Below are 12,918 nucleotides of genomic sequence, written 5' to 3'. Positions count from 1 at the left end.
TTCTCTCTGAAAAACGGACATGTCTGTCATGTCTGTCATGTGTCGTCGTTACAGAGAAGCAGGAGGACTACTTCCTGCTGTGTGACGTCCTCCCAGAGGATCGAGTCCTCAGAGAGAAGCTGCAGCAGAAACGCCTGGTGAGGAAATGTCCGTCTATCATTCCTGGAAGACCTGGCCTGAGGTTGGCAGGTCTTCTTCTGTGGTGTTTCTGACGGTGTGTCTCCTGCAGGAGGAGATGGCAAAAGTACCAACATCCTTCACTCAAGTAGTGTTTAAAAATACTCTGGTGAGATTAGAAGTACTCACTAAACTTCTTTATCAAGTGAAAGTAAAGAGGCTTTGAAATGTACTTCAGTAAAAGTACCCATAACTAGCAGCTGTTTGAAAGAGTACCTGAGCCTGTTTGGAAAATGAGAGAAGTAGAAAGTACAGGTATTTGAGTTCAACATGTAAGAAGTAGAAAGTACAGGTATTTGAGTTCAACATGAGAGAAGTAGAAAGTACAGGTATTTGAGTTCAACATGTGAGAAGTAGAAAGTACAGGTATTTGAGTTCAACATGAGAGAAGTAGAAAGTACAGGTATTTGAGTTCAACATGTGAGAAGTAGAAAGTACAGGTATTTGTGTTCAACATGAGAGAAGTAGAAAGTACAGGTATTTGAGTTCAACATGTGAGAAGTAGAAAGTACAGGTATTTGAGTTCAACATGAGAGAAGTAGAAAGTACAGGTATTTGAGTTCAACATGTAAGAAGTAGAAAGTACAGGTATTTGTGTTCAACATGTAAGAAGTAGAAAGTACAGGTATTTGAGTTCAACATGTAAGAAGTAGAAAGTACAGGTATTTGTGTTCAACATGTAAGAAGTAGAAAGTACAGGTATTTGAGTTCAACATGTAAGAAGTAGAAAGTACAGGTATTTGAGTTCAACATGTAAGAAGTAGAAAGTACAGGTATTTGAGTTCAACATGTAAGAAGTAGAAAGTACAGGTATTTGTGTTCAACATGTAAGAAGTAGAAAGTACAGGTATTTGAGTTCAACATGTAAGAAGTAGAAAGTTCAGGTATTTGAGTTCAACATGTGAGAAGTAGAAAGTACAGGTATTTGAGTTCAACATGTAAGAAGTAGAAAGTACAGGTATTTGGGTTCAACATGTGAGAAGTAGAAAGTACAGGTATTTGAGTTCAACATGTGAGAAGTAGAAAGTACAGGTATTTGAGTTCAACATGAGAGAAGTAGAAAGTACAGGTATTTGGGTTCAACATGTGAGAAGTAGAAAGTACAGGTATTTGAGTTCAACATGTGAGAAGTAGAAAGTACAGGTATTTGAGTTCAACATGTGAGAAGTAGAAAGTACAGGTATTTGAGTTCAACATGTGAGAAGTAGAAAGTACAGGTATTTGAGTTCAACATGAGAGAAGTAGAAAGTACAGGTATTTGAGTTCAACATGAGAGAAGTAGAAAGTACAGGTATTTGAGTTCAACATGTGAGAAGTAGAAAGTACAGGTATTTGAGTTCAACATGTGAGAAGTAGAAAGTACAGGTATTTGAGTTCAACATGTGAGAAGTAGAAAGTACAGGTATTTGAGTTCAACATGTGAGAAGTAGAAAGTACAGGTATTTGAGTTCAACATGTGAGAAGTAGAAAGTACAGGTATTTGAGTTCAACATGTGAGAAGTAGAAAGTACAGGTATTTGAGTTCAACATGTGAGAAGTAGAAAGTACAGGTATTTGAGTTCAACATGTAAGAAGTAGAAAGTACAGGTATTTGAGTTCAACATGAGAGAAGTAGAAAGTACAGGTATTTGAGTTCAACATGAGAGAAGTAGAAAGTACAGGTATTTGAGTTCAACATGTAAGAAGTAGAAAGTACAGGTATTTGAGTTCAACATGTGAGAAGTAGAAAGTACAGGTATTTGAGTTCAACATGAGAGAAGTAGAAAGTACAGGTATTTGAGTTCAACATGAGAGAAGTAGAAAGTACAGGTATTTGAGTTCAACATGTAAGAAGTAGAAAGTACAGGTATTTGAGTTCAACATGTAAGAAGTAGAAAGTACAGGTATTTGAGTTCAACATGAGAGAAGTAGAAAGTACAGGTATTTGAGTTCAACATGTAAGAAGTAGAAAGTACAGGTATTTGAGTTCAACATGTAAGAAGTAGAAAGTACAGGTATTTGAGTTCAACATGTAAGAAGTAGAAAGTACAGGTATTTGAGTTCAACATGTAAGAAGTAGAAAGTACAGGTATTTGAGTTCAACATGTGAGAAGTAGAAAGTACAGGTATTTGAGTTCAACATGTAAGAAGTAGAAAGTACAGGTATTTGAGTTCAACATGAGAGAAGTAGAAAGTACAGGTATTTGAGTTCAACATGTAAGAAGTAGAAAGTACAGGTATTTGAGTTCAACATGTAAGAAGTAGAAAGTACAGGTATTTGAGCTCAACATGTAAGAAGTAGAAAGTACAGGTATTTGAGTTCAACATGTGAGAAGTAGAAAGTACAGGTATTTGTGTTCAACATGTAAGAAGTAGAAAGTACAGGTATTTGAGTTCAACATGTAAGAAGTAGAAAGTACAGGTATTTGAGTTCAACATGTAAGAAGTAGAAAGTACAGGTATTTGAGTTCAACATGTAAGAAGTAGAAAGTACAGGTATTTGAGTTCAACATGTGAGAAGTAGAAAGTACAGGTATTTGAGTTCAACATGTAAGAAGTAGAAAGTACAGGTATTTGAGTTCAACATGAGAGAAGTAGAAAGTACAGGTATTTGAGTTCAACATGTGAGAAGTAGAAAGTACAGGTATTTGAGTTCAACATGTGAGAAGTAGAAAGTACAGGTATTTGAGTTCAACATGTGAGAAGTAGAAAGTACAGGTATTTGAGTTCAACATGTAATGAAGTACTGATACCAGAAACATGTACTTAAGTACAGTAACACAGTATTTGTACCTGCCTGCAGGAGGAGGTGTTGGAGCAGCAGCAGCAGGAGAGAGAGGACGGAAGCTTCCAGCGCGTCTGCATGTTCTGCAGCGACGAGTTCTCCGGAAACAGGTACTTGTTATTATTACATCGTCACTCCAGTCATCCCGTTGGTTCCTACTGAAGACGTTATACGATATACTTTAATGTCCCCGTAAGGACATTTGTTCTGGACTCCGTCCTGCAGCATACATGTACATATACAAACATAACAAACATTAAAATACATACACATATGATCACTCATGCACCGTTTGAACATACACAGACATACTGACCAAGAGTCATAGAGAAGAGGGGACACATGTTGATGTAGAAGAGACATGAAGAAGAGGGGACACATGTTGATGTAGAAGAGACATGGAGAAGAGGGGACACATGTTGATGTAGAAGAGACATGAAGAAGAGGGGACACATGTTGATGTAGAAGAGACACGAAGAAGAGGGGACACATGTTGATGTAGAAGAGTCATGGAGAAGAGGGGACACATGTTGATGTAGAAGAGACACGAAGAAGAGGGGACACATGTTGATGTAGAAGAGACATGAAGAAGAGGGGACACATGTTGATGTAGAAGAGACATGAAGAAGAGGGGACACATGTTGATGTAGAAGAGACACGAAGAAGAGGGGACACATGTTGATGTAGAAGAGTCATGGAGAAGAGGGGACACATGTTGATGTAGAAGAGACACGAAGAAGAGGGGACACATGTTGATGTAGAAGAGACATGAAGAAGAGGGGACACATGTTGATGTAGAAGAGACACGAAGAAGAGGGGACACATGTTGATGTAGAAGAGTCATGGAGAAGAGGGGACACATGTTGATGTAGAAGAGACACGAAGAAGAGGGGACACATGTTGATGTAGAAGAGACATGAAGAAGAGGGGACACATGTTGATGTAGGAGAGACATGAAGAAGAGGGGACACATGTTGATGTAGAAGAGACATGAAGAAGAGGGGACACATGTTGATGTAGAAGAGACATGGAGAAGAGGGGACACATGTTGATGTAGAAGAGACACGAAGAAGAGGGGACACATGTTGATGTAGAAGAGACACGAAGAAGAGGGGACACATGTTGATGTAGAAGAGACACGAAGAAGAGGGGACACATGTTGATGTAGGAGAGACATGAAGAAGAGGGGACACATGTTGATGTAGGAGAGACATGAAGAAGAGGGGACACATGTTGATGTAGAAGAGACATGGAGAAGAGGGGACACATGTTGATGTAGAAGAGACATGGAGAAGAGGGGACACATGTTGATGTAGAAGAGACATGGAGAAGAGGGGACACATGTTGATGTAGAAGAGTCATGGAGAAGAGGGGACACATGTTGATGTAGAAGAGACATGGAGAAGAGGGGACACATGTTGATGTAGAAGAGACATGGAGAAGAGGGGACACATGTTGATGTAGAAGAGACATGAAGAAGAGGGGACACATGTTGATGTAGGAGAGACATGAAGAAGAGGGGACACATGTTGATGTAGAAGAGACATGAAGAAGAGGGGACACATGTTGATGTAGAAGAGACATGGAGAAGAGGGGACACATGTTGATGTAGAAGAGACACGAAGAAGAGGGGACACATGTTGATGTAGAAGAGACACGAAGAAGAGGGGACACATGTTGATGTAGAAGAGACACGAAGAAGAGGGGACACATGTTGATGTAGGAGAGACATGAAGAAGAGGGGACACATGTTGATGTAGGAGAGACATGAAGAAGAGGGGACACATGTTGATGTAGAAGAGACATGGAGAAGAGGGGACACATGTTGATGTAGAAGAGACATGGAGAAGAGGGGACACATGTTGATGTAGAAGAGACATGGAGAAGAGGGGACACATGTTGATGTAGAAGAGTCATGGAGAAGAGGGGACACATGTTGATGTAGAAGAGACACGAAGAAGAGGGGACACATGTTGATGTAGAAGAGACATGAAGAAGAGGGGACACATGTTGATGTAGAAGAGACATGGAGAAGAGGGGACACATGTTGATGTAGAAGAGACATGGAGAAGAGGGGACACATGTTGATGTAGAAGAGACACGAAGAAGAGGGGACACATGTTGATGTAGAAGAGACACGAAGAAGAGGGGATACATGTTGATGTAGAAGAGACACGGAGAAGAGGGGACACATGTTGATGTAGAAGAGACACGGAGAAGAGGGGACACATGTTGATGTAGAAGAGACATGAAGAAGAGGGGACACATGTTGATGTAGAAGAGACATGGAGAAGAGGGGACACATGTTGATGTAGAAGAGACATGGAGAAGAGGGGACACATGTTGATGTAGAAGAGACATGGAGAAGAGGGGACACATGTTGATGTAGAAGAGACATGGAGAAGAGGGGACACATGTTGATGTAGAAGAGACATGGAGAAGAGGGGACACATGTTGATGTAGAAGAGACATGAAGAAGAGGGGACACATGTTGATGTAGAAGAGACATGGAGAAGAGGGGACACATGTTGATGTAGAAGAGACATGGAGAAGAGGGGACACATGTTGATGTAGAAGAGACATGAAGAAGAGGGGACACATGTTGATGTAGAAGAGACATGAAGAAGAGGGGACACATGTTGATGTAGAAGAGACATGGAGAAGAGGGGACACATGTTGATGTAGAAGAGACATGGAGAAGAGGGGACACATGTTGATGTAGAAGAGACATGGAGAAGAGGGGACACATGTTGATGTAGAAGAGACATGGAGAAGAGGGGACACATGTTGATGTAGAAGAGGGGACACATGTTGATGTAGAAGAAACATGGAGAAGAGGGGACACATGTTGATGAAAAGAGACGTGAAGAAGAGGGGACACATGTTGATGTAGAAGAGACATGAAGAAGAGGGGACACATGTTGATGTAGAAGAGACATGAGGAAGAGGGGACACATGTTGATGTAGAAGAGACATGAGGAAGAGGGGACACATGTTGATGTAGAAGAGACATGGAGAAGAGGGGACACATGTTGATGTAGAAGAGACACGAGGAAGAGGGGACACATGTTGATGTAGAAGAGACATGGAGAAGAGGGGACACATGTTGATGAAAAGAGACATGAAGAAGAGGGGACACATGTTGATGTAGAAGAGACATGAAGAAGAGGGGACACATGTTGATGTAGAAGAGACATGAGGAAGAGGGGACACATGTTGATGTAGAAGAGACATGAAGAAGAGGGGACACATGTTGATGTAGAAGAGACATGAGGAAGAGGGGACACATGTTGATGTAGAAGAGACATGAGGAAGAGGGGACACATGTTGATGTAGAAGAGACATGGAGAAGAGGGGACACATGTTGATGTAGAAGAGACACGAGGAAGAGGGGACACATGTTGATGTAGAAGAGACGTGAAGAAGAGGGGACACATGTTGACGTAGAAGAGACATGGAGAAGAGGGGACACATGTTGATGTAGAGGAGACATGAAGAAGAGGGGACACATGTTGATGTAGAAGAGACATGAGGAAGAGGGGACACATGTTGATGTAGAAGAGACATGGAGAAGAGGGGACACATGTTGATGTAGAGGAGACATGAAGAAGAGGGGACACATGTTGATGTAGAAGAGACATGAAGAAGAGGGGACACATGTTGATGTAGAAGAGACATGAGGAAGAGGGGACACATGTTGATGTAGAGGAGACATGAAGAAGAGGGGACACATGTTGATGTAGGAGAGACATGAAGAAGAGGGGACACATGTTGATGTAGAGGAGACATGAAGAAGAGGGGACACATGTTGATGTAGAAGAGACATGAAGAAGAGGGGACACATGTTGATGTAGAAGAGACATGAGGAAGAGGGGACACATGTTGATGTAGAAGAGACATGGAGAAGAGGGGACACATGTTGATGAAAAGAGACGTGAAGAAGAGGGGACACATGTTGATGTAGAGGAGACATGAAGAAGAGGGGACACATGTTGATGTAGAAGAGACATGGAGAAGAGGGGACACATGTTGATGTAGAAGAGACACGAGGAAGAGGGGACACATGTTGATGTAGAAGAGACATGGAGAAGAGGGGACACATGTTGATGTAGAAGAGACATGGAGAAGAGGGGACACATGTTGATGAAAAGAGACGTGAAGAAGAGGGGACACATGTTGATGTAGAGGAGACATGAAGAAGAGGGGACACATGTTGATGAAAAGAGACGTGAAGAAGAGGGGACACATGTTGATGTAGAAGAGACATGAGGAAGAGGGGACACATGTTGATGTAGAAGAGACATGGAGAAGAGGGGACACATGTTGATGTAGAAGAGACACGAGGAAGAGGGGACACATGTTGATGTAGAAGAGACATGGAGAAGAGGGGACACATGTTGATGTAGAAGAGACACGAGGAAGAGGGGACACATGTTGATGTAGAAGAGACATGAGGAAGAGGGGACACATGTTGATGTAGAAGAGACATGGAGAAGAGGGGACACATGTTGACATAGAAGAGACATGAAGAAGAGGGGACACATGTTGATGTAGAAGAGACATGAAGAAGAGGGGACACATGTTGATGTAGAAGAGACATGAGGAAGAGGGGACACATGTTGATGTAGAAGAGACATGAAGAAGAGGGGACACATGTTGATGTAGAAGAGACATGAAGAAGAGGGGACACATGTTGATGTAGAAGAGACATGAAGAAGAGGGGACACATGTTGATGTAGAAGAGACATGAGGAAGAGGGGACACATGTTGATGTAGAAGAGACATGGAGAAGAGGGGACACATGTTGATGTAGAAGAGACATGGAGAAGAGGGGACACATGTTGATGTAGAAGAGACGTGAAGAAGAGGGGACACATGTTGATGTAGAAGAGACATGGAGAAGAGGGGACACATGTTGATGTAGAAGAGACATGAAGAAGAGGGGACACATGTTGATGTAGAAGAGACATGAAGAAGAGGGGACACATGTTGATGTAGAAGAGACATGGAGAAGAGGGGACACATGTTGAGGTAGAAGAGACACGAGGAAGTGGATTTAGGTGAATAGGGGACGTTTCAAACCAAGCTGCGTCCTGTGTGCAGATCGTCTCTGCTGAACCACATGGCCAGAGAACACTCGTTCAGCATCGGTCTGCCCGACAACATCGTTTACTGCAACCAGTTCCTGGACGCGCTGCAGAGGAAGCTGGACAAGTGAGAGACCTCCAATCCATCCATATACACTATAGGTCAGAGGTGTCCAAACTACGGCCCGGGGGCCAAATGCGGCCCTCAGCCAATCAAAATATATAATGCAGAATCAAATGAAAGTTGACTTCTTAAATCTAGATGTAAACACATTGTACACAGGAGTATAGTATATCTAGGGTTATATATATATAGTATATGTCGTGTCCATGTGTCAATGAGCCCACTTCGCATACATTCAGTCAATTAAAGGTGACATTTTTTTCGAACAAATCTTCGTTGAAAGTTCGACGACTTATTTTCATACCAAGCTTGAAATAAACCTTCATATTTCCTCGTATTATAATCGGAGGCTTCTGTTAAAAGAATGAGCTGCAAACTGAGTCATTGAAACCTCCAGCGAGCTGCGATGTTCGCTGACTAAGAATCATTTACTCAGCCGACTGATAGCTGATGAGGCTTCACCTCGTTCACCTCGTGAGCTCTGACCCCTGACATCGAGCCTAATGGGCGGCGCTCGACGTTATAAATGGCCCGTAAGCACGATTGAGACCCCGGCCGCATAACTACAATGCTGCTTTAAACTAAAATGGTCCTGTGGTATTTTGACTAGCAATTTAGTTAAATTGTTTAGTTTATTATCTGCGACATCGCGTTTCGTGGGGCCGTTCGTTGGGTGAAAAGCAAACGGCTGTAGCGCAGCGCGAGCAGGCTCCCGTTCACTACAGACTTTCGCGCCACCTAACCATTCGCCAAACGGTTTTTAAACCGGCCAAGTGCCGTGAGAAAAACTATCTTCAAATAAAAGAAAGTCACCGGAGGAGTTAAAGGAGAGTGATGGCCCGTCCACTAGGGATGCCAGCGATTATTCGATTATTCGAATATTCGTTCCATAATCGAATATTATTTTTAAAAATCGATTTTATTTATATATATTTTTTTTTTTTTTTTTTTTTTTTTTTCTGGCTTAGTTTCAACAAAAATATATAAATATATATGTGCTAATAATAGTAATAGTATTAATAATTGTAAATGGTCATTGGTCACACCACCAGTTTGTTTTACTGTAAACTTGGAGGAAGCCTGCGTGAAAACAAACGGAATTCCTTTTGTCTGGGTTTTTTTTTTTCTCTCCCGCGGAGGGGGGGGGGTCGAATAATCGATTATTATTCGCCAGGGCTGCCGAATAATTGATTTTGGTCAGTTTCTGGCAACCCTGCCGTCCACACAGCGGCGTGCGTTGAAGCTTGCCAGCGGGCGTGTCTGGAACTCGACCAACAACCAATCACATGAATCTCCCGCCCCTGACACACAAGCAGCGGTTTGATTGGCTAGAGCTTGTGCTGGCATATGATTCGATTGGCTGACGCTTCTGTGAGGCGTCAAAAGCTGAACTTTGCTGAGCCACGCTCCGCGTCGCTTCCCACAATGCAGTTTGGCGAAAAGCAACGTCACCCCATTCAAAGTGAAGCGTCAACGCACGCCACTGTGTGGACGGGCCGTGAGACGAAGAGGGAGAGAACGTTTCAGCCACACTGGCTTGATCGATGGAGTTGGGTTCAATATGATATAAACAAGGTCTTCTGTCGGCTCTTCATCCAAGTGAAGAGTAGAACATAAAGGTGTGGCTTTAGGGAAGCGTCCCAGCAGTTTAGGAGAATGAAGGATCTAATCTATAGCCATCACATGTCTAACTCCTGATGACAGGAAGGCAGAAAGCGCTTTATACTAATAATAATACTCATAATAATAGCTGACATTTTTTAACAATGACCACAATATCATTATTTTAATAAACCAAATATGAACAATTGAGGAAAATGAGGAAGAGCTGAGGATTCAAATGTTATAGTTCAAGTAGTAATGTAGTTAGTGCATAAGTTACTATGGCAACAAATGTGTTAATTTTCTTCATTATTAGTCGATTTTTTTGGTGACAATAAAATGGTGGAATTGTACCCTTAATGTCTGTCCCTGTTAGGTATTAGAGTATCGTAGATCGCCCGTACAGAAAGTCTTAGAAATTACAATTCGTGGGATTTTATACATAATTTACCAAAATAATGATTTAAATCTTTAACAAATGAAATAGAAATGCCTCTCAGACCCGTACACATGTAGAGATAACACATCGTTAAAGCCCCACTGTGTGTGTGTGTGTGTGTGTGTGTGTGTGTGTGTGTGTGTGTGTGTGTGTGTGTGTGTGTGTGTGTGTGTGTGTGTGTGTGTGTGTGTGTGTGTGTGTGTGTGTGTGTGTGTGTGTGTGTGTGTGTGTCAGTCTGCAGTGTTTGTACTGTGAGAAAACCTTCAGAGATAAAACCACGCTGAAGGATCACATGAGGAAGAAAGCTCACCGCCGCATCAACGCCAACAACAGCGAGTACGACCGATACTACATCATCAACTACCTGGTAACTACACCTCTCATTGAAATACATTACATAGTTACTGGAGGAGGCTAATGTTGGGCTATAAAGGAACTACAGCACGGTCACATGACTTCACGTCACCACCGCTAAGCTAAAGGAGGCTAATGTTGGGCTATAAAGGAACTACAGCACGGTCACATGACTTCACGTCACCACCGCTAAGCTAAAGGCGGCTAATGTTGTTTCAGCACTAGATATATTTTTATAAAATCTTTAAATACATTTCGTCTCTCAGGAGCTGGGGAAAACGTGGGAGGAGGTTCAGAGCGAAGACGACCGTGAGATGGTGGACGATGGAGACGAGTGAGTGGATCCATCGTTAGATTAGATCTCATTGCAAACATTAAAAAAGTGATACAAATGAAAGAAAACCGAAAACAAGGATGAAGTTAATTTAGTGATTTCCTGTGTCTCTCTGTGCTGCGCAGTGATTGGTCGGACTGGCAATCTCATCCCGTCTCAGCTGTTTGTCTCTTCTGCGATCATCAGTCAGAAACTATGGAGCAGATCTACACACACATGAAGGTAACACACACACACACACACACACACACACACACACACACACACACACACACACACACACACACACACACACACACACACACACACACACACACACACACACACACACACACCTACCTACCTACCTACCTACCTTTGATCTTGTTTAATTATTGCCCCTCTTCATTTCTCTACAGGAGGCTCATGGCTTTGATCTCCACAAGCTGAGGACGGAGCTCAGTGAGTAAAACCACATAACAAAATAGATATTGAAGTCAAAGTGCACCCCCTTAAAATGAATATTGTTGTCCTGTGTGTGTGTGTGTGTGTGTGTGTGTGTGTGTGTGTGTGTGTGTGTGTGTGTGTGTGTGTGTGTGTGTGTGTGTGTGTGTGTGTGTGTGTTCAGGTCTGCGTTTCTACGACCAGGTGAAGCTGGTGAACTTCCTCCGCCGTCAGCTCCATCAGAGCCGCTGCTATGGCTGCCAGGAAACGTTCAGCTGCAGACAGGAAGTCCTCCGTCACCTGAAGGAGGCGGGACATGTGATGCAGCTTCCTCACAAGTCCACCTGGAACCAGCCTCAGTGAGTAGCGTCTCCACTTTAAAGAGTCCTCTCCTGCTGATGTTCAGGTGTATATCAGTATGTAGTGTCTCTACTTTAAAGAGTCCTCTCCTGCTGATGTTCAGGTGTATCTCAGTATGTAGTGTCTCTACTTTAAAGAGTCCTCTCCTGCTGATGTTCAGGTGTATATCAGTATGTAGTGTCTCTACTTTAAAGAGTCCTCTCCTGCTGGTGTTCAGGTGTATATCAGTATGTAGTGTCTCTACTTTAAAGAGTCCTCTCCTGCTGATGTTCAGGTGTATATCAGTATGTAGTGTCTCTACTTTAAAGAGTCCTCTCCTGCTGATGTTCAGGTGTATATCAGTATGTAGTGTCTCTACTTTAAAGAGTCCTCTCCTGCTGATGTTCAGGTGTATATCAGTATGTAGTGTCTCTACTTTAAAGAGTCCTCTCCTGCTGATGTTCAGGTGTATATCAGTATGTAGTGTCTCTACTTTAAAGAGTCCTCTCCTGCTGATGTTCAGGTGTATATCAGTATGTAGTGTCTCTACTTTAAAGAGTCCTCTCCTGCTGATGTTCAGGTGTATATCAGTATGTAGTGTCTCTACTTTAAAGAGTCCTCTCCTGCTGATGTTCAGGTGTATATCAGTGTGTAGTGTCTCTACTTTAAAGAGTCCTCTCCTGCTGGTGTTCAGGTGTATCTCAGTATGTAGCGTCTCCACTTTAAAGAGTCCTCTCTCCTCAGGTATTACTTCCCCACGTATGAGAACGACGCCCTCCTCTGCACGCTGTCTGACGGCGATGAAGACGAACGTAACGTCAGCGAAGATGTCCCGGTGATCTCGGAGGACGTTTCCAACCTTCGAGCTTTGAAACAGAACTCCGTCCTCAAATCGCTGCTGAAGAGCCGAGGGTCCTGCAGGTAGAAGACCTCCTGTTCCTGGACGACTCTTCCTCCTCCTCCTCATCCTCTGTTAACACCAAACTCTGTAAAATAATAATAAAAGCCATTCTGCCCCCTGAATCCTTCAAATCTCTATTTTCAGAAGTGAAGTTCAACCTTTTTCCAGCAGGGGGCGACACACTCAAATCCCACTGGAGCAAAGAATATACAATAGGTGTAATTGTGGAATATTTGCTTTCAATTATTTGCCCCAGACCCTCATAGGGACTCTTTAAAGAAAGTCTCCGGACCCTCATAGGGACTCTTTAAAGAAAGTCTCCGGACCCTCATAGGGACTCTTTAAAGAAAGTCTCCGGACCCTCATGGGGACTC

General features: G+C 42.7%; 1 protein-coding gene across 1 annotated transcript; it reads left to right on the top strand.

Annotated features, from left to right (window-relative positions):
- Positions 1-38: 38 nt before the first annotated feature.
- On the top strand, positions 39-12,666 carry znf277 (zinc finger protein 277; the record flags this gene model as incomplete). The annotated part of the gene is made up of 9 exons (XM_034077576.2): positions 39-137; positions 2,960-3,051; positions 8,045-8,155; positions 10,428-10,560; positions 10,814-10,881; positions 11,007-11,103; positions 11,280-11,322; positions 11,489-11,663; positions 12,388-12,666. Coding segments are annotated over 9 exons (999 nt in total), but the record flags the coding sequence as incomplete, so codon positions are not given.
- Between the last annotated feature and the right edge of the window lie 252 nt (positions 12,667-12,918).

Source organism: Pseudochaenichthys georgianus, unplaced genomic scaffold, assembly GCF_902827115.2.
Source record: "Pseudochaenichthys georgianus unplaced genomic scaffold, fPseGeo1.2 scaffold_1728_arrow_ctg1, whole genome shotgun sequence".
NCBI classification, from domain to species: domain Eukaryota; kingdom Metazoa; phylum Chordata; class Actinopteri; order Perciformes; family Channichthyidae; genus Pseudochaenichthys; species Pseudochaenichthys georgianus.
Note: the sequence above shows the minus strand (reverse complement) of the source record. Positions and strands in the feature narration are given on the sequence as shown.